We start from the raw sequence: 21,328 nt of genomic DNA, 5'->3' as shown, positions 1-21,328 counted from the left end.
TCTCTCTCTCTCTCTCTCTCTCTCTCTCTCTCTCTTTCACTCACACACACACACACACACACACACACACACAGTCATGATGAACACACACACACGCGCTCACTCACTCACATTCAGACACACACATCAAAATAAACATGCAGGCTGCATGCACATAAACATATACATGCATTTACATAAACATACAGTACACATATATAGACATTCACATGCCTATAAAACATGCATAAATACAAATATAGATACAATCTCTCAGACACTTTAAAGAAATAACATAAATAAAAACAAACAAATACACTTACATATAAATAAACAAACATGCACATATAAACGGATAGGACAGATGGACACACTTTGGAAATACACAAATATAAACACGTATACATGTACAGCATATAAACAAAAACTTAAATGTGCATCCATAAATACACATGTATACAGACAAATAGCCTATACATAAATACAGAAGTCTACAACAGCTGTTTTGCTGGGGGTGGGCTGTTTGGAGGGGTGGGGCAAGTTGGGGTCACATGTGTTCACACGTTCATTTTTAAGATTATTTTAATGCTATTAAGTATGCTTAGATGATTTTATGTAGTTTAGTTGAATTACTTCACTTTCATAATTTATACTGGGAATCAGCTGTCTGTCTGTCTGTCTATCTTTCTATCTATCTGTGTGTCTGTCTGTCTATGCTAGAACAATATGGTCACTCAGTTCATTTTTACCTTCCTTTTTTATTTAGTAACTTATATTTTAAATTCTAGTACATTATAGTAGTACACGTATAGGGCATATTTGACAATTTATACAAATGTTTATGAAAGGAAAAGTACTGAAAAGTTGCTTTCGTTGAATAATATCAAGTACAATAAATATACAATGTAGCAAAATTAATTCAAAATTAATTCCACTAAAATAATATAAAAAAGTTCACTTTAATTGCAGGCTTAATTGTTTGAGTAACACTCAAGTAGTACAAATGTGCAATCGTAAGTCAATTGCACTTTTTCAACCACATTTAATTGAATTACCAAGAAAGGAAATAAAGTTGAACCTCTGGAAACTGAGATGAGATTACGTAAATGAATGTGGCTGATTAAAATGGATTAAATTAAATATGTTATTATGATATAATAGGCTAATACAAACTATAATGTGACGCTCAATGTATAGCACATATAAATGTGAAGTACTACATTTTGGTCAATTCTGAATGCCCTCGAGGCTGAAAAAAATCCACTGAGCCTGTTGAGACCTATGGTTGAGACAGTTTAGGAACAGTTTCTTGCAAAGACACGGTAAAGCAGCGTCACCTACTGGCCACTTCAGTGATTCATTTACTACTTTTCTAATTGGCTGCATGGAATTCATGGAAATAATTTGTGAAGAGAATGAACAGAATTTATGGAGTGGAGGCAAACTGTGACGCAGAATATCTTTTTATTCTGGTTTGGCATTTTCGATCAAAGAAAGTCAAAGCAGACTGTATATTAACAGTTTTGTCTGACTGAATAGCTTAATTGCATTTCTATTAGTCTTGATAGTGGATCAAATAAAGCCCTCCATCATAGCAGTATACATTGAGGACATCTGATGTGTGTAGCAGCTGGGCTGGTTTCAATGAACAGCTTCTATAACGCTTATCATTAACACCTTTTGTGTTTATTGGGGCTCTTGATTAAAAGGGCTAAAGTACAGGACAGTGTTATTGTTGGTTTAATCCTTCTGATCCCTTTTCATATGCAATTAGAAAATGAGAAATACCACTTTCAGTCTAGATCATCTAATTAATTGATGTGCTAGAATCTGCAGCATGGAGAAATCAAAGAAAGTCAATTGCAACACCCCACCCTCCAAAACAACCGTCTATAGCTAGAAATAACAGTTTGGCTTAATGAGTCATTGAAAGTCTCAGGCCTAAGATCTTTTGTTATGATGGTGTGTATTCAAAACATTAAGCCCAATACAATTTTAACTGGACTGTCTCTTGCAATATTTTACAAGGACAGATAGTTTGGAATATACCACTGAAAATGTACAATACACAGAAATTAAGTATTATTAAATTAAATATAATTTAATAATATTTAATACTGACTGAGACCACAGTAAAAAAAAAAAAAAAAACCAAAAAAAAGTAAAATGAAGCTTGAAAAAAAGTTAAATTTTTCAAGAAAAAAATAACTTGAAAATTTATAACAATAAAAATATTCAATATATTGACATTAAATACATTGATTTTTATCTACATAATTATTTTTTATCTTTCTGTCTTTATTCATTTGATGACAAATCGCCACTATCTTAAACAAAGGTCAATTTGTTTAAGGTGCAGGTGAAAGATTTGACAGAGATACAATTGTGTAAACACAAATTGTGCAAAATAAATGTTACATTTTTTAACAAGTCTTTATGAGGTCCACAAATTCTTATTACTTTTTTTTTTAATGATGGCAGCTTTTAGGACAGCAAATAAATACATTTACATACATAAAAGCTCCATTTTTTCACAAAAATATATGATGCTTTAGAAATAATATATTAATAAAATCTAAATAAAATTAAAAATCATAAATAATGTAAAAATGCTTTGAGATAGACTAAATAACTACTAAATTTAGTTTGGTTTTGTTAGCAGTTTTAGATTAGGCACAAAAATGAATAAAATGTAAAGGTTTCAAAAATAATTTTATTTTAAGCTCTGTATGAATTTTTGGTCTTAAATTTATGTTAGAGAAAACGCATCTTATCTGTAGTGCTATTGACTTTATTTGGAATAATAAAAGCCATGTTGATTCATAAACATTGGATTATATTTGTCTTGCCCATCCTGACAAACAGCGTCAGATAATAACACGATTAGCATGAAGACGTGGCTGTGTAGCAAGTAAATTTGCTTAGCTGTCTGACGTGACGTGATCCGTCATCAGCCGTTCCTGTGCCGTCATTGTCTGACATCCCAGGACAACCTGCGGCCCCAATACACAATACACAGACTGCGGTAACTTTAGTCCCATGTTGGCAGGACAGAAGAGGTCTGAGCAGTCAGTAACAGATAACAGATAATCACCCCCTTGAGAAACTCCAATCCACAATCCACATCCCTGAACACACTCCTGGATTCACTGCCTCTGTTTGTGGAATAATGACAGCAGGGGTGGCCATTTCTCAATACACTTTCCTCTCTCCTCTGCCCTGCCAAATACACTGCTGCTTTTACCAAAGATGGTTACAGCTGGAAAGTAGAAGGGTCCGAACTGAAATATAGGCAGAAAAATGTAAATGAATGCAACAAATAAGTGAACCATGCACTAATTACATTTACAAAATTGTAAAAATTGTATTAGCTGCAGAATAAATAAATAAAAGTTTTCTTCACAAAAACATTCATTTATGCTTTAGAAATAATTTAACACAATTATTAAAAAGTAAATCTCTCTCTCTCTATGTGTGTGTGTGTGTGTATATATATATATATATATATATATTTGGAATAGATTAAACATTTCTATAAAAATATATATAAAATATATGTCAACATGCCCTATACTTATGAAGAAAAATCCACAAATTCTTATTACTTTTTTTTTTAATGATGGCAGCTTTTAGGACAGCAAATAAATACATTTACATACATAAAAGCTCCATTTTTTCACAAAAATATATGATGCTTTAGAAATAATATATTAATAAAATCTAAATAAAATTAAAAATCATAAATAATGTAAAAATGCTTTGAGATAGACTAAATAACTACTAAATTTAGTTTGGTTTTGTTAGCAGTTTTAGATTAGGCACAAAAATGAATAAAATGTAAAGGTTTCAAAAATAATTTTATTTTAAGCTCTGTATGAATTTTTGGTCTTAAATTTATGTTAGAGAAAACGCATCTTATCTGTAGTGCTATTGACTTTATTTGGAATAATAAAAGCCATGTTGATTCATAAACATTGGATTATATTTGTCTTGCCCATCCTGACAAACAGCGTCAGATAATAACACGATTAGCATGAAGACGTGGCTGTGTAGCAAGTAAATTTGCTTAGCTGTCTGACGTGACGTGATCCGTCATCAGCCGTTCCTGTGCCGTCATTGTCTGACATCCCAGGACAACCTGCGGCCCCAATACACAATACACAGACTGCGGTAACTTTAGTCCCATGTTGGCAGGACAGAAGAGGTCTGAGCAGTCCTGCAATAGTAACAGATAATCACCCCCTTGAGAAACTCCAATCCACAATCCACATCCCTGAACACACTCCTGGATTCACTGCCTCTGTTTGTGGAATAATGACAGCAGGGGTTGCCATTTCTCAATACACTTTCCTCTCTCCTCTGCCCTGCCAAATACACTGCTGCTTTTACCAAAGATGGTTACAGCTGGAAAGTAGAAGGGTCCGAACTGAAATATAGGCAGAAAAATGTAAATGAATGCAACAAATAAGTGAACCATGCACTAATTACATTTACAAAATTGTAAAAATTGTATTAGCTGCAGAATAAATAAATAAAAGTTTTCTTCACAAAAACATTCATTTATGCTTTAGAAATAATTTAACACAATTATTAAAAAGTAAATCTCTCTCTCTCTATGTGTGTGTGTGTGTGTATATATATATATATATATATATATTTGGAATAGATTAAAAATTTCTATAAAAATATATATAAAATATATGTCAACATGCCCTATACTTATGAAGAAAAATGTTCTTCACAAAAATACATTCATTTATGCTGTAGAAATAATAAATTAATAAAATTGAAAAAGATAATAAATAATACAAAAAATGCTTTGAAATAGATTAAACTGATAAATAAATGAATATACATGAATGGAGTGTAAATACATAAAGTGAATATATATATATATATATATATATATATATATGTAAATATGCCCTGAACATACTTAATATGAAAAATGCTCTTCACAAAAACACATTCATTCATTCATGCTTTAGAAATAATAAATTATTACAATATAAAAAACAACTATAAATCACGTAAAAATTCTTTGGAATTAAAACTGATTTTGAAATTAAAACTGATATATAAATGTATATATACATAGTGTAAATACAATATATAGATAGATAGATAGATATAATCATTTATATACTTTTTTTTTAAATATTTAAAAAATATATAGATACAAATTATATAATGAACATAGGCTACTTAGGATACATTTGAAAAACCAAAAGTCATGAGTAACAATAGGTGGTCTAAATGGGGCATGGCTTTGAAGGGTATCTTTTTAGGTTGTCTCCCCTTTGTTAGAGGTGTGAAGAGCCAGACGGGGTGGGGGCAACTGTATATAAACCCTGAGAGACTCAGAGAGTCAGTCATTCAATCAGGAGAGCGACACTGGCATCACTACATCAAGCATGGCTCTGCTCATCCAGCTGCTCATTTGCACCACAGTGATCTCATTCACTCAGGGATTCAACCATGAGGATATGAAGCAGGCGATGCTCCAAAAACTCGGACTAACCGAACTCCCCAGGATTCAGAAGCGAGATTTGGAAAATCTACTCATCCCAGCTCACATCAAGAACAAATATCTGTCCATGCTGAAACTCCATCACAAGCGCAGGAGGAGATCCCTGCCAAGCCTGGCGGGAATTCTTAGAGGCATCCATGGAAATGCAGGTGGGTTACATTTGCAAAATGAAATTGAAATGTTAATAAAAAAAAAATTAAAAAAAATCTATTTTTTTATATTCATGTATTTTGTATCATGAACTAACACAAACAATAATTAAAGCAACAAATAACTGGGCCATACACTAATTACAAATACAACTGTAAATAGTTACAAAATGTAAAAGATTATATTAGTTGCATAATAAATTAATAAAAGCTACATTTTCTTACATTTATGCTTTAGAAATAATAAAATAAAAATGCAATCGTGAATAATGTAAAAATCTTTTAAATAGATTAAACCGATAAATAAATGCATAAATACATAAAGTACATTTGCAAAATGAAATTGAACTGTAAAAAACGGTATATATTTGTACATAATATTCTATATTTTAATATTAGATTATGTCCCAGACAGCAACATAGTGTTGGCCCAGATCCGGCCCACATCTGGCCCATGTGAAATCCATGCGGGCCAGATGTGGGCCGGATCTGGGCCGAAACTGTCTGCTGTCTGGGGTATTTGGTATCATGAATTAACAAAGAGCAATAATAAATGCAACAAATAACTGGACCATACACTAATTACATTTACAAATTATTTATAGAATTAATTTATTTTGACTGAAGTTAATGTATAAATATATAATTGTTGCGACATTAATGTATACAGCTTTTAATATAAAAAATGTGTTACTATGTCAAAATTAACCAAAATTAATAATTGCTGTAAAAGTATTCATTGAGTTCATATTAACTATTGTAACTAATGAACCTTGTTGCAATATTCTACTGATAAAAAGTATGTTTAATTAATTTCTTACTTTATACCTTAAAAATGTTTTCAAAGTTATGATTTTTAACATCATAGCAATTTTTTTGGACTATTATGAATTGACTTACTGATCGAGAATATCAAGTAGAAATTGTTATGCCAAATTAAATATAAAAAATGTTGCCAAAACATTAAGATGAAAACATTTTTACAGTGCATCTGTCATAAACTGTCATAATCTAATGTATTCTGTTTTTCACAGATATAACAGGTGAAATTAAGTACTCTGACACAACCCGTCAGCGTCTTGTGTTCGACATGGAGGCCAGACTGCAAGAAAACACTGAAGTCACTATGGCCGAACTGAAACTTTTCCAAACAGCTGTGCAGAATCCATCTAAACCTGAGCGAAGGCACCACAGACCCATTAACAACGCCAGAGTGAGCATCTACTGGGTGGAAGTGCTGGGAAACAGCTCTAACAGAACATCACTCATAGACTCAAGGTGTGCCAGATGTCCAAACATAATAAAACATAAAGAAATGCTCAAATAATAACAGTCTTTAATTTTATAATGCACGAATGGGAACTCATTTGTTCACATTTGCCATTTTAATAGACTGGTTCCCATCCATGAGTCTGGCTGGAGGAGCTTTGACGTGACTCAGGCTGTTCATTACTGGTCTAAATCCCAAAAGAAAACACCTCTGCATCTGGAGGTGTGGACTGAAGGAGAGAGACCTGGTAGCTACGCGGCTGAGATGGCCAAAAGAGTTCGCTTTGCCACACAGGACCCGAAAGAAAACACCCTGGAAAAGGATGTGGGTGCACCTGAACTTGTGTTTTACACCCTAAACCTGGATGAATATGGGTGAGTACTGTAATTAAACTGCAGCTTATTTACTTTGCATTGAACTTTACACCTTTCAATCATATGTTCGTTAACTAAAATCCTTAATTTCCATGTCAACAGATCTCAGGGGAACTGTAACTCCAGCCCAAACAGCAGCAAGTGTTGCCGGGAAGAGCATTTCATCAATTTCCGTGAGCTGACCTGGACTCAGTACTGGATCATTGAGCCGGCCGGGTACCAGGCCTTCATATGTGCCGGAGGATGCAAGCAGCCCAAGCGTGGTTACTATGGATACGGGCAGAGGACCTGTGCAGTGATGGAGAGCGCGCCGCTGCCCATGATGTACCTGGTGAAAAAGGGAGATTACACTGAAATCGAGGTGGCAGAGTTCCCCAATATGATTGTTGAGAAGTGTGGCTGCTCAATGGACAAAATCCCTCCAGTCTAAGACTGTCTCATGGTTTGCTCTCAGATGAGAGGTGATGATGTTTTAATTCAATATCTCAGAGATACTGAACTGAGATTCACATGTTACAAATCCCCACTGAGCACTTGAAAATCAAATTATTTATGAATTATTTATGTAATGTAAGCATCAGAAATAGCCTGTTGAGTGATGTGATTTTTGAAAAATAAAAGAAGTAATTTTATATCCATGAGTCATGTTTTCATTCTTTTTTTATTATTATTTTAACATGATTCACATAGTCATATTTTTTGTTTTGAGGCCTATATACATTAAATGAAATCATTTTTAGTTTATGTTTAGAAAAAACACCTACTCAAAAAAAGAAACATTAAAAATAAATATAAAATCCATGATATATATTGAAATATATATACAGACAGAAGCATGTGACAGAGACATCTAGTTATTTCAATGAGCGTGTGTCTCTGGTGAAGAAATGAACAAACTGCGCTGGATTCAAACACTCATTTGACCTTGAAATATCAAACCATCCTGTCACTAATTCTGGAGACAAAACATGTTACAACTTCACCTGGCATTAGATTTATACCAGCAACATTCCCACCTTAACATAATTTAACATAAATGTACCATTTCATTTGATTACTGCCCATAAAACCAACTTTCCTCAGACTGTAACATAATAACCTCAATATATAAACAGAAATATACACATATACAGGTATACAGATAGATAGATAGATAGATAGATAGATAGTGAAAATGAAAATTACCCCATGTTTTACTCACCCTCAAGCCATCCTAGGTGTATATGACTTTATTCTTTCAGACGAATACAATCAGAGTTATATTAAAAAATGTCTTGGCTCTTCCAAGCTTTATAATGGGATTTTGAAGCAAAATAAAGTGCATCCATCCATCATTAAAAGTAATCCACATGGCTTCTGGGGGTTAATAAAGGCCTTCTGACGTTATGATGTAAGATGTGAAGTGACTAACGTGGAAGCGCAGAGGAGAGAGCAAAACAAAACACCGGTCACGAATTAAAAGTACAAAATGAGGATTTGTAAAGAAAAATGTTGAAGGTTTTTGATATAAGCCAAAAGGAGACTGGTTTTCCTTTGCTGTAAACAAAACTTGGTTCTCGCGAGACTAGCATATTCTCACCGGAGCTTTCGCTACACCTATGTCATCCACTGGAACACCACTCTCTCATGAAAGAGCATTTAGTTAGCGGAAGCTAGAGATTACGGTTTATAAAGTTTTAAATATAAATATTATTCATACACAAAAGCATCAATTCAATTCAGAAGGCCTATATTGACCCCCCGGAGCCATGTGGAGCACTTTTTTATGATGGATGGATGCACTTTATTTTCAAAATCTCAACACCCATTCACTGCCATTATAAAACTTGGAAGAGCAAGGACATTTTTTTATTTGACTCCAATTGTACTCGTCTGAAAGAAGAAAGGCTTAAGAGTGAGAAAATCATGGGGTAATTTTCATTTCTGGGTGAACTATCCCTTTAACAACATTATGAAAATATTCTCATAAAGATTTATAACATTTTGTAGAGGTAAATAAAAACCATTTAAACATAAACATTTCTAATAAATATATTTAAGAATTTGGAAGCAACCAGAAAAAAATGCATAATTTGAGGATAAAATATCAGCCCATAATAATATTGAGCTCAAGACTCAAGCTGATCATTGAATATATTTCAGCTCTACATCTATGTGAGATTGACTCCCAGAAATACTAAATCTGACTTGAGTTTTCTCGTGTGCACATGTTCAACTCTACTGAACAATCGGTCTGAATGTGATTGTGAGAACGAGTGATCAGGAAGAGACATCAATCTTCCACACGGATTGTAAGATGAGCTCCACAGCCTTAAACATTCGTAATGAAGGTATGTTTAGAAGATGAGCTCTGACTGAAACCTCAGTTACCATAGTAACAGAGCAAGCAGTTGCTGAGAACTGTTTCCTGTGAGCAAGAAACTACATCTTCCTCCAGGTGGCGCTCAGAGATTCAAAAAGACAAAACTCCTGTTGAGCCTCGTTTAAATGTCTTTATAAAAACTGTGGAGCGTCTCATTTAGACCAAAGTCAACATGTGTTTCTCCATATAGAAATAAAGATTAGAATAGAGAAAGAGTTTACAGCTGTGTGAGGTAAAGACTCTCATCTGTGTGTGTCTGACCTCTCACAGATTCTCACAGGAAGCGGTTTAATCTCACAAAGAGACACAGAACTACCAGAATAACAAACCCTGGATCCAGCGTAGAGGGGTTCAGTGAATGTGGTGTTGAATGTGTGTAAGTGTGTGAGTGTGTGTGAATAAGAGACGCTGTAGAAGGACAGACGGCCAACCTACCAGTCCAGATACACTCCTACTCTGTTAGAGCAACGTGAAATATAGGGAGGTATGACTGTTTTCTCATTATTGTGAATGAAAATGAATTTGTAATTATTCCAGATCAGACTTTTCATTGAGCCCAAACCTACAGTCATCATTCTTTCCTTTCCTGCTGCTTCCTTTGCATGTCACTGATATATCAGGCTTCCCATTCCATTCAGCCTCCCAGTAACAGCGTCCAGTCAGACGCTCTCTACACAGAACCTGAGGAAATCTCTCAAATCTCTCTGGATGATCAGGATACGGCTGCTTCTTTTTCACGTTTCACCTTTCTGTTCCTCTCAGACAAAGAGAGACATGTGTTTGCTGTATTTAAATCCAGTGTGAGATTGCAGATATCTGAACACAAGAAGAGAGATTATAACATTACCAACACAAAAAACAACAATAATCAAAGAATGTGTGTGTGTGTGAGAGAGAGAGAGACAGACAGAGTTACATTTCTGTGGTCCTGCTATAATCCTGAACTCTCCTCCATGATCCACACTTTAAAAAACAAAACATGTCTCATTTTGAATGATAATCAAAATTTTACCAAAAAATGAAGAAAAATTATATATATATATATATATATATATATAGTGGGAATTTTATTGAATATGAATTTTTGAACTACTTTTTTTACTGCGAGTAAGCGATGGAGAGGAGGAGCACTAAAATAAATCCGTTCCCCTATTCAATATTCCGTTTCAGTTGGAAATATGTCATTATACTGAAATAAAGTCGACAGCAACTTCCAGTTAACACAGACTTTAAAGCAATAAAGAACGGTGGGTGAGTGAGAAAATAAAAAGAGTTCATAAAAGTGCAATAAAAAGCCAACTGAATTTAGAACACACACTGAAAATAAGATGTGTAACATACTGTGCATTAGGTCTTAAAATGACAGCAGCCTAATACCAGCTGCAGTTTATTTTTATTTTCTGTTTAATGACTTTACTAAATTTTGGTGCGTTCCCACCGCCGCCGTCGAGGGTGTCAAAGTGGCCGGAAAAAACGGTGCAAAACGTTTTTTAAACGGAAACGGGAAACATGTAGTTCAAACCGGAAACCGTAGCAAAACGGTGCACACCGGTTTGAGCTTGAACTTGCCCCAGGTCAACTTTATGGTAATGAGCTATGACGCGGTTCGGCGGCAACCAATCGTAACGTAGAAGTCCACCGCTTGAGAGGATTCCAGAGAAGGCAGTCCTGTAAACTTTGGTTCCGACCACATTACTTCCCAAGCAAAATGGAGGAGAGGTTGATTATTGCTGTGGCGGGTTTCCCAATAATCTATGACGGGTCCCTGTTTGCGTACAGGGACATAAATTTAAAAAAATGATGCATGGACCAAGGTGTCTGAGATTGTTGGTATTCCTGGTGAGTTGCTGATTTGCATTAATGATATAATAAATAATAGTATAATAGTCCCAGTTCACTTTTAAACCTTTAAATCAATTTTCCTGATTACACTTACATTAAGTAATGTTTATACCTGATTATACTTAAGTAACATTTTCATAATGCGGGACTTTTACTTGTATTTTTACAGTGTGGTATTAGTGCTTTATACATTATTAGGTAAAGGATCTTAATACTTCGTCCCCAACAATCTTTAATGAGGTTAACTTATCACATTACCCTCCTTGTTGTCAGTCTGCACAAGATCAACAAGCTTGTTTGCTTTGCGTCCCCTTTAAATACTAGATAAGCATTCGATCTACGTCAGAGCGTCAGGGCGTTGTTGGCAGGGCGGCCAGAGCGATTTTTGACGCTCTCGACGGCGGCGGCGTGAACGCAGTTTAGTTCTTGATTGATGTGGCAACCGTTACCACGGGAGGCGGGGCTAATCTTGTTGTTGTTGTTGTTGCTGTTGGAAACGGTCGCGCCAGCAATGGCTGCTCACTGAAATTATCCTCCACTGCAGACATGATTTGACTTCTTCGCCGCATTTACTGCATATAATGTACGTTTATTTAGCAGAAACTGTACATTGAACAGAAGATATAAATTCGAAAAAGAGTTTGATTCGCTTCATTTTCGCGCGAGACACAATACTGTGCGCCAGCAGTGATTTGTTTGTAATGTTTTCAGCTAGCGTGTGATGTTTAGCAAAGCTACAATATCATCAATCACTGAGCCAAACATACTCATTGCGGCATTTTTGTTATTTTCATTATCGAATTAATAATCATATGAAAGCAGAGTTGCAATGTATTGTCATTTGCACTTATATATTGTTAGTTTTGACTGCTTTTATTGTCCTCATTTGTAAGTCGCTTTGGAAAAAAACGTCTGCTAAATGACTAAATGTAAATCGGAAATAGGATAGCTGGATTTTAGAGGTGTTTTTGTGTTGGCGGTAAAGTTAAATATTACATAATCTGCTTAACTACAATAGTAGTTCCAGTAAGAATAACTAAACTATTTCTAGGTGATTGTACCTAAATAAGCGAATAAAGACTGTCTAAAGGTTGCATTGGACTTAGAAACAGCAGTTATTCTTTAATGCCATTGTAATGTATGATATCAGTTTTAGGATTGTTGTTTCCAGAATGAATTTGTCCACAGTTCATCAGAATGCCTGCAGGTGAGTAAAGATCACTCATATTTGATCTATAACAACTCTTTTCTCTGTCACTGATGATCATGGATGCTTGAATGTGCAGAGTTGTCTGAAAATCTGTTTGGCAGGTCAAAGTGATGTGAGAGCTAAGACCAAAGCTCGCTTTGACGAGGTGTTGAAGAGATACACAAACCCTCCCTCAGAGAAAAAGAAAGCCAAACAGATCACTGACCAGTCCCAGGAAATTATTGTGGTTAGTAATAGTAAAAATAATCGTTATTTAACCAAGAAAAACATAATTGATATAACATAATTCACCCTGCAGCCCAATATGTCTGCAACATCTGTTATTTGCACTCCATCCTTATTTCTTGCAGCTTCAAACCTTGAAGAAGAACCTAGATTTGAGTAAAGACACTGAAGATGATGAAGCTATCCTCCATAACACATATGATCCAGCTCAGGGCAGCCCTAGATACACAAAAAACAGGCGCAGAGAGAGAGAAGCATCAGAAAAGACCAACATACACAATGCTGTAAGTGAGGAGGAACCAGCGCTGACCAGTGGGAAAAAGAAAAGCAAAAGGAAGCTCCCACAACCACCACCTCTTGTTCAAGATGAAGAAGACCACGACAGGAGGACTGATACAGAAATTGATGGAAAACATACTAAGAAGACTAGAAAAGGAAAGAGTAACAATGGAAATGATGTCAGTAGACGGAAAGAAGAGACAGAGACGGAAGATGATTATCTGCAGGCATACCAACATCAGATCTCACAGGAGGAAGAGACGGCTAGAAAAAAGACGACACGGAAGAAAGCCACAGAAACACTTGCTGAGAGCCAGGTGCTAAACAATGAGCCGGAGAAGAAAAAGAAGGTGAAATCAAACAAACATGATGGTGATAGAAGGTAAAAACCACATGTTTATAAATTATATTGTATACAATTATTATTTTAAATTGTATTAACATATATTTATTAACATTATAATATTATAATTGTTTTTTTTTAAGCCCATAAAGCCTACTGTATCATTTTAGCAATATGATCAAAACATTACTGAAAAACTCAACGAAAGCACATTATGCAAACTTTTTTTTTTTTGCCTAAAGGTTCAATAAACTGTAACATTAAAAAAAAAAGAAAAAGCTTTTTCTTACAATTATTTGATATGGCTATCAGACTTTTTTGTGCGACCAATGGCAGTCGTTATTTTGTGGTTCTGTTAGGTGATGATAAAGCTGCACGACAAACATTAGCTTGAATTCAAGGTTAAAGGGATAGTTCACCCAAAAATGAAATCTGTCATTAATTACTCTCATGGCGTTCCAAACCCGTAAGACCTTCGTTCATCTTCAGAACACAAATTAAGATATTTTTGATGAAATCAGAGAGTTTTCAGACCCTGCATAGACAGCAACGGAACTATTGCGTTCAAAGCCCAGAAAGGTAGTAAGGACATCGTTAAAGGGATAGTTCACCCAAAAATTAAAATTTGATGTTTATCTGCTTACCCCCAGGGCATCCAAGATGTAGGTGACTTTGTTTCTTCAGTAGAACACAAATGAAGATTTTAACTCAAACCGTTGCAGTCTGTCAGTCTTATAATGGAAGTGAATGGGAATCACGGCTTTGAGAGTCAAAAAAACATTCTTGTTTTTTTAGAACAACAAAACCAAATTAAACCCTGCGGCTCGTGACGATACATTGATGTGTAAAGACACGAAACGATCGGTCTGTGCTAGAAACTGAACAGTATTTATATAGTTTTTTTTACCTCTGATGCACTGCAGTGTCTGAACTGTCATGAGCGCATCCTGAGCACGTCCTCGACAGCCGGCACATGACGCGTCTCCTTCTTCTTCTTGCTTTACGGCGGATCACAGACTTATAAGTGCATTACCGCCACCTATCTCTCAAATGGACCATTGACACTCCATCTACAATCTCAATTAGGAGTGTCAATGGTCCATTTGAGAAAAGAAAGTGCTCTGGGGGGTTAATAAAGGCCTCCTGAAGCGAATTGATGCGTTTTTGTAAGAAAAATATCCACATTATAACTTTATAAACCGTAATCTCTAGCTTCCGCTAAATGGTACGCACGTACACTTTTTTAAAAATATATGTATAATGCTTTATTTAGTGACAAATCACACAACATGCAAAGTAGCAATAACAGGACATTTTTTAATTTAACTCTGATTGTATTCGTCTGAAAGAAGAAAGTCATATACACTTACGATGGCTTGAGGGTGAGTAAATTATGGGGTAATTTTCATTTTTGGGTGAACTATCCCTCCTCTACTCCAATGCCTCTTCAGATTCAAAGAGGGACAAGACATTAAAACAACAAACAGCCTCGAACACAACACACCTCAGGAGGCTTCAGAGCTCAACAGACCAAACGCCATCAAACTCTACAGAGGGAAACTGAATTTTCCTGGGCCAACATCACTGGCTACATATGAAATATTATTAGGAGTTGTTTTTAAAGCAACTTATACACGCAGCCTTTTAAAAGTTTGAGGCCAGTGATTTTTTGTTAAATAATTAATACTGTTATTCAGCAAGGATGCATTAAAGGGATAGTTCACCCAAAAATGATAATGTGATGTTTATCTGCTTACCCCCAGGGCATCCAAGATGTAGGTGACTTTGTTTCTTCAGTAGAACACAAATGAAGATTTTAACTCAAACCGTTGCAGTCTGTCAGTCTTATAATGGAAGTGAATGGGAATCACGGCTTTGAGAGTCAAAAAAACATTCTTGTTTTTTTAGAACAACAAAACCAAATTAAACCCTGCGGCTCGTGACGATACATTGATGTGTAAAGACACGAAACGATCGGTCTGTGCTAGAAACTGAACAGTATTTATATAGTTTTTTTTACCTCTGATGCACTGCAGTGTCTGAACTGTCATGAGCGCGTCCTGAGCACGTCCTCGACAGCCGGCACATGACGCGTCTCCTTCTTCTTCTTGCTTTACGGCGGATCACAGACTTATAAGTGCATTACCGCCACCTATCTCTCAAATGGACCATTGACACTCCATCTACAATCTCAATTAGGAGTGTCAATGGTCCATTTGAGAAAAGAAAGTGCTCTGGGGGGTTAATAAAGGCCTCCTGAAGCGAATTGATGCGTTTTTGTAAGAAAAATATCCACATTATAACTTTATAAACCGTAATCTCTAGCTTCCGCTAAATGGTACGCACGTACACTTTTTTAAAAATATATGTATAATGCTTTATTTAGTGACAAATCACACAACATGCAAAGTAGCAATAACAGGACATTTTTTAATTTAACTCTGATTGTATTCGTCTGAAAGAAGAAAGTCATATACACTTACGATGGCTTGAGGGTGAGTAAATTATGGGGTAATTTTCATTTTTGGGTGAACTATCCCTCTAAATAAGATGTTAACCTGGTGAAATGCCTTTGACATTGAAATAGACTTTGAACACATATTGAAGATAATAAGTATGATGCATTTTCTCTTCTTGATTTGTTTTGGCTTTTTGTCTGCAGTCAGACTGAAGTGTCAGTGGATAACCAGACAGAAAACGTCCAGGACACCGTCAAACCCAAAGTGAAGAAGAAAAAGAAACGAAAAGAAGGTATAATAGGCTGTTTGTACATAGATGTAATCGCCATGAAAACTTTTTATATTTTCTATTTATTTTGGCAGTTCAAGCACACAAGTTGCATACTAGAGTCTCTTCGATTTAAAGGGTTAGTTCACCCAAAAATGAAAATTAGCCCATAAATTACTCACCCTCAAGTCATCCTAGGTGTATATGTCTTCTTTCAGACGAATCCAGTCGGAGTTATATTACAAATTGTCTTTGATCTTTCAACTTTCACTCAGCGGGTGTTGCATGCATCAGTCCGAAAGCACTTAATTAAAATGCGGCCATCCATAAAAAAAAAAGTGTCTCACACGGCTCTGGGGGGTGAACAAAGGCCTTCTGTAGCGAATCGATGCGTTTTTGTAAGAAAAATATCCATATTCAAAACGTAATAATCACTTTAATGTAGCTTGCGCTCACTGTTGTACACGGAAGCAGTTCCGGGGGAATGACGTAAGAGGACAGCTTTGCGCATGCGCTGCTCAGAAGTGACGCATGCAGAAGCGCAGGGCAGAGATCAAAACAAAACAATGGTCATGAATTAGAAGAACAAAACGAGAATTTGTAAAGAAGAATGTCAGAGGATTTCGATATAAGCCAAGAGGAGACTGGTTTTTCTTTTGCTAAAGTATGGAACCTTTGCTTCCTTTGCTCCTGTTAACAAACGTTGGTTTTCACGAGACTCACCGGCGCATGCGCAGCACACGTCATGCTCAACTGTTGGCGCAAGCTAGATTAAAGTGATTATTACGTTTTGAATATGGATATTTTTCGTACAAAAACGCATCAGTTCGCTACAGAATGCCTTTTCACCCCCCGGAGCCGTGTGAGACACTTTTTTTTTATGGATGGGCGCATTTTATTTAACTGCTTTTGGACTGATGCATGCAACACCCGCTGAGTGCCGTGAAACAGCTTGAAAGATCAAAGACCATTTTTAATATAACTCCGACTGGATTCGTCTGAAAGAAGAAAGTCATATACACCTAGGATGACTTGAGGGTGAGTAATTTATGGGCCAATTTTCATTTTTGGGTGAACTAACCCTTTAACATCAATATAAATATTAGATTATAAATATTTCCACAATTTTACAAAATCACACGTCTAATAATAATAGTCTTTTTTTTTTTTCTTTTGGTTGCCACCACCATAGAAAATTAATAATGTTCTCAATATACATATATTGTGTATATTTCATGCACAGTGTTATTTACACATGTGATATGTGTGGGGTTGATAGTGGTTATTTATTTCTGGTTGTAGTGATTGTTGAGGAGGAACAAGCAGAAGAGAAGCAATCCTTTGACGATAGTCTGGTGCTTGGAGTTTATATCCACAGGACAGACAAGCTGAAGACAGACCTGATGGTGTCTCACCCCATGGTTAAAGTTCACGTGGTTGATGAGGTCACAGGACAGTATGTCAAGAAGGAGGACAGGTTTGGATTTCACATGTTGTCTTTTTACGACTAAAACCAAAACCTGCTAGAACCATTTGGTTCATAGTCTTCATACCAAATGCAGTCCCATTTATTCTCAGTGTTTTATTTGGTTCTCAGTCATCGTCATGTTTCATCCTTCTATGAGCAAGAAAACATCGAGCACATCCTGCCCATCATAACTCAACCCTTTGACTTCAAGAAACACAAAATAACAGTTCCAGAATGGGAGGAACAGATCATCTTCAATGAGCGCTTTGGATATTTCCTACAAGACGACGATGAGAGTACGCGTGTGATGCTGTTTTTTGAGGTTTGTGCACTTGAAGTTTAAAACTATATTTGCATTCTCAGAGTAAAGAAAGGAATGATTAAAACACTGATGACGGATGTTACAGATTCTGGATTTCATCAGTATGGAGGAAGCACGAACAAATGTCTCCGTTGACTGTCATGAAAGGGGTTTCCGGAAGATCGCCTGGGCTTTTTTGAAGGTACCACAGGGTTTCCCATACATTGATTTATTTGTGGCGGGCCGCCACAATATCAAAACTGACTGCCAGAAATAGATTTTCCAAAAGGCTTTGACTTCGTTGAATAAACATGAGCACTGCACGTTTAAAAATCAAAAACCGGCACGGGTGTTTTTATATCACTGTATTTCAAAAGGAAACCAACTGTCTTCAGAAAATTTTCGATGTAATTTTCATTTCATCTTGAATGTAATGCCTGATAAAGCAGCGTTTGTGAGCGTAGCGCTGCTTTGTGTACAGCTGTTACCGGTGAAACCTCTATCTCTCCCGCTCTAAAAGCGCCTCCTGCTGGCAGAAAATGAATTTGCATATATGTGACCCCGGACCACAAAACCAGTCATAAGGGTCAATTTTTCGAAATTGAGATTTATCCATCCTCTGAAAGCTGAATAAATAATGTATTTTTGGCTATTGCTACAAATATACCCCAGCGACTTAAGACTGGTTTTGTGCTCCAGGGTCACATATATATATGGGGCGGGGGAGTGCGGCCACAAATAGAGTGCAAGGCTGTGGGAAACACTGGTACCAGTTTCTTTGGTATATTTGATAATGTTTTCATAGATGTTCGGTTATTTTGTTTGTGAGCTCCATAGCGGTTTTATTTTATGAAACTGTATCCTTTATTATTTCAAGTTCTGGATCGGACTCAAATTTCCACTGAAATCGAGCTCTTCAAATATTTCCTCTAGCTTGTAGGAACCAACGGGGTCTTGAACGTTGACACCAAACTGCGTCTACAGCTTTACTGCCCTCCTCCACGGGCAAAGAAACTGCCACAAACGGTTGAAGTGTTTCAGTGGTGGTCAAAGTTCCCAAGGAACAAATACGCCTCAACACTCTACGTCACAGTGAAAGGCCTCAAACCACCAGAACATGTAGGTTCACTTTTTAAATTTAAAAACCACAGTGAAAAGACTAAAAATCGGTGCTAATTGAAGTTGGATCTGGTCTGGATTTGTTGCACAGGTGGACCCCAGTATCCGCTCCATGATGGCTCTCCAGCAGGAGCGCGGCAGCACCTCCTACAGTGAGCTCAATACTGAGATGACCAATAAAACCAGCACACAGATACTGGAGAGCAAATCAGAAATCATTAAGTGGAGCCGCATACCCGGACAGGTTTTATTTATTTGCTTTATAGTGTTAAAGTTAGGAGAGTCAGTAATCCTTTTGTTTGACCGAATTGTTTCTTACTGTTGGTTTAAACAGGGGTGCCGCATCCCGAATAAGCCAATGCACTCCTTCCGTGGAGGTCAGATGGGCTGTTTTACTCTGCGTTTCTCTCATGATGGACGCACACTAGCAGCTGCATGTGCAGATAGAGATGCGTTTCCAATCATTAGTAAGTAATTTGTGACTATACATGTTGTATTTTTATATTTTTACATACATTTTTAGCACAAAAACATATAAAACTTGGGTAGTTCCTTGACAAAATAGTTTTGGGAGGTTGAAATTGTGACATGCTGTACTTCATCTAAAACTATTTAAACAGAATTTTGCTTAGTTTAAACTTGTATTATTAGTTTATTAATTTATTAAATTTGTATAACTTCATATTAATTAAGAGACTACATGGAATATTTGTATTTATCACACCAAATCGTAAATTACTATTCATTACCATTTAAAATACATTTATGAAGGCAAAATGTGATTAAATGTGGAGAAAAACTTAATGAAAAGCCTAAAAAAAATATGCATGTATATAAAAAGTAAAATATATAATATAATATAGTCTTTCCCTTTCACATTCATATACATTTTAACCTAGTCTGTGGGGAAGTCGTGGCCTAATGGTTAGAGAGTCGGACTCGTAAAACAAAGGTTGCGAGTTCGAGTCTCAGGTCCGGCAGGAATTGTAGGTGGGGGGAGTGAATGTACAGCGCTCTCTTCCACCTTCAATACCACGACTGAGGTGCCCTTGAGCAAGGCACCGAACCCCCAACTGCTCCCCGGGCGCCGCAGCATAAATGGCTGCCCACTGCTACCGGTGTGTGTGTGTGTGTTCACTGCTGTGTGTGTGCACTAAGGATGGGTTAAATGCAGAGCACTAATTCCTAGTATGGGTAACCAACTTTTTAACATGACAAAAAAAAAGTAAAAAATGTTATGCAACTTGTGTGTATTCATGTATGTAATTTCATTGATATGTCTCTATTGTGTGTGTCTCTGTCTCTATTTTAGTATATGAGATTCCGTGTGGGAAAGTTCTGGCATCCTTTAATGGCCATCTGAGTGTGGTATATGATCTATGCTGGTCCAGAGATGATAACGGACTATTAACTGCATCCTCTGATGGAACAGTAAGGTAAATAGTGCCTGTTTTGCATATATAGAGTATCACGTAACTGATAATTACACCACAAATATGAGTGAAAGTGTGGGCCATAATGTTTTGATTTCCTCTTTCAGAGTGTGGAACGTTGAACGACTGCAGAGTTTTGCTCATAAAACTCTTCCTCACCCTTCATTCGTGTACAGCGCCCAGTTCCACCCGCAAGCCCAGAGTCTGGTGGTGACGGGGGGTTACGACGGGGTGCTGCGGGTCTGGAACGTGGACATACAAGACGTGAACGGGCAACTTCTGCAAGAGTTTGACGGACATAAGACTTTCATCAACACGCTGTGTTTTGACCCAGAAGGTACAGAGGAAATGAATGGCATAACTGTCTGGATGTGTGAATGCTGTGATTCGAGACATTAATGACTCTTTTGTAAGTCGCTTTGAATAAAAGTGTCTAAATGCGTGAATTTAAATGTAGTAATGTGTTGGTCTTCACACAGGGAGCAGAATGTTTTCTGCGGACAATTCCGGCCTCATTATTGTGTGGGGAACCAAGGTTGTGCCTGGGTCTCGCCGAGGACCGACCAATCAATGGAGCATTGAGAGGGTAAATGTGACCCTGGACCACAAAACCAGTCTTAAAGGGATACTACACCCCAAAATGAACATTTTGTCATTAATCACTTACCCCCATGTCGTTCCAAACCCGTAAAAGCTTTGTTCGTCTTCGGAACACAA

General features: G+C 36.5%; 2 protein-coding genes across 4 annotated transcripts in view; both read left to right on the top strand.

Moving 5' to 3' along the window:
• Positions 1-5,346: 5,346 nt before the first annotated feature.
• Positions 5,347-7,732, top strand: lft2 (lefty2). The gene is made up of 4 exons (XM_016491929.1): positions 5,347-5,658; positions 6,693-6,936; positions 7,051-7,302; positions 7,405-7,732. The coding sequence occupies exons 1-4, from the start codon at positions 5,394-5,396 to the stop codon at positions 7,730-7,732; spliced, it is 1,089 nt and encodes a 362-aa protein (XP_016347415.1). The 5' UTR covers positions 5,347-5,393.
• A 4,160-nt stretch (positions 7,733-11,892) lies between these two features.
• Positions 11,893-21,328, top strand: part of ahi1 (Abelson helper integration site 1) — a 16,581-nt gene continuing 7,145 nt past the window's right edge. For 2 of the 3 annotated variants that reach the window (XM_016491908.1, XM_016491921.1), the window contains exons 1-14: positions 11,894-12,089; positions 12,657-12,713; positions 12,818-12,942; positions 13,067-13,602; positions 16,226-16,314; positions 17,593-17,767; positions 17,888-18,080; positions 18,166-18,261; positions 18,993-19,178; positions 19,270-19,422; positions 19,513-19,645; positions 20,491-20,614; positions 20,719-20,948; positions 21,091-21,197. In XM_016491908.1, the coding sequence (XP_016347394.1) occupies positions 12,704-12,713; positions 12,818-12,942; positions 13,067-13,602; positions 16,226-16,314; positions 17,593-17,767; positions 17,888-18,080; positions 18,166-18,261; positions 18,993-19,178; positions 19,270-19,422; positions 19,513-19,645; positions 20,491-20,614; positions 20,719-20,948; positions 21,091-21,197 (2,157 nt within the window). In that variant the 5' untranslated portion in view covers positions 11,894-12,089; positions 12,657-12,703. Of the gene's footprint in view, positions 12,090-12,656; positions 12,714-12,817; positions 12,943-13,066; positions 13,603-16,225; positions 16,315-17,592; positions 17,768-17,887; positions 18,081-18,165; positions 18,262-18,992; positions 19,179-19,269; positions 19,423-19,512; positions 19,646-20,490; positions 20,615-20,718; positions 20,949-21,090; positions 21,198-21,328 lie in introns of all 3 variants that reach the window. The other variant, XM_016491912.1, reaches the window with a different exon arrangement.

Source organism: Sinocyclocheilus anshuiensis, unplaced genomic scaffold (assembly GCF_001515605.1).
Source record: "Sinocyclocheilus anshuiensis isolate Anshui unplaced genomic scaffold, SAMN03320099.WGS_v1.1 scaffold261, whole genome shotgun sequence".
NCBI lineage: Eukaryota > Metazoa > Chordata > Actinopteri > Cypriniformes > Cyprinidae > Sinocyclocheilus > Sinocyclocheilus anshuiensis.
The sequence above is the reverse complement of the archived record's forward strand: the minus strand, read 5'-3'. Positions and strand labels throughout refer to the sequence as shown.

Excerpts from the sequence above, each read along its gene's own strand:
- lft2 (XM_016491929.1), top strand. The coding sequence starts at position 5,394 with ATGGCTCTGCTCATCCAGCTGCTCATTTGCACCACAGTGATCTCATTC. Across the intron at positions 5,659-6,692 it reads AGGCATCCATGGAAATGCAG|ATATAACAGGTGAAATTAAG; the intron begins GTGGGTTACATT and ends TGTTTTTCACAG. Across the intron at positions 7,303-7,404 it reads CTAAACCTGGATGAATATGG|ATCTCAGGGGAACTGTAACT; the intron begins GTGAGTACTGTA and ends CCATGTCAACAG.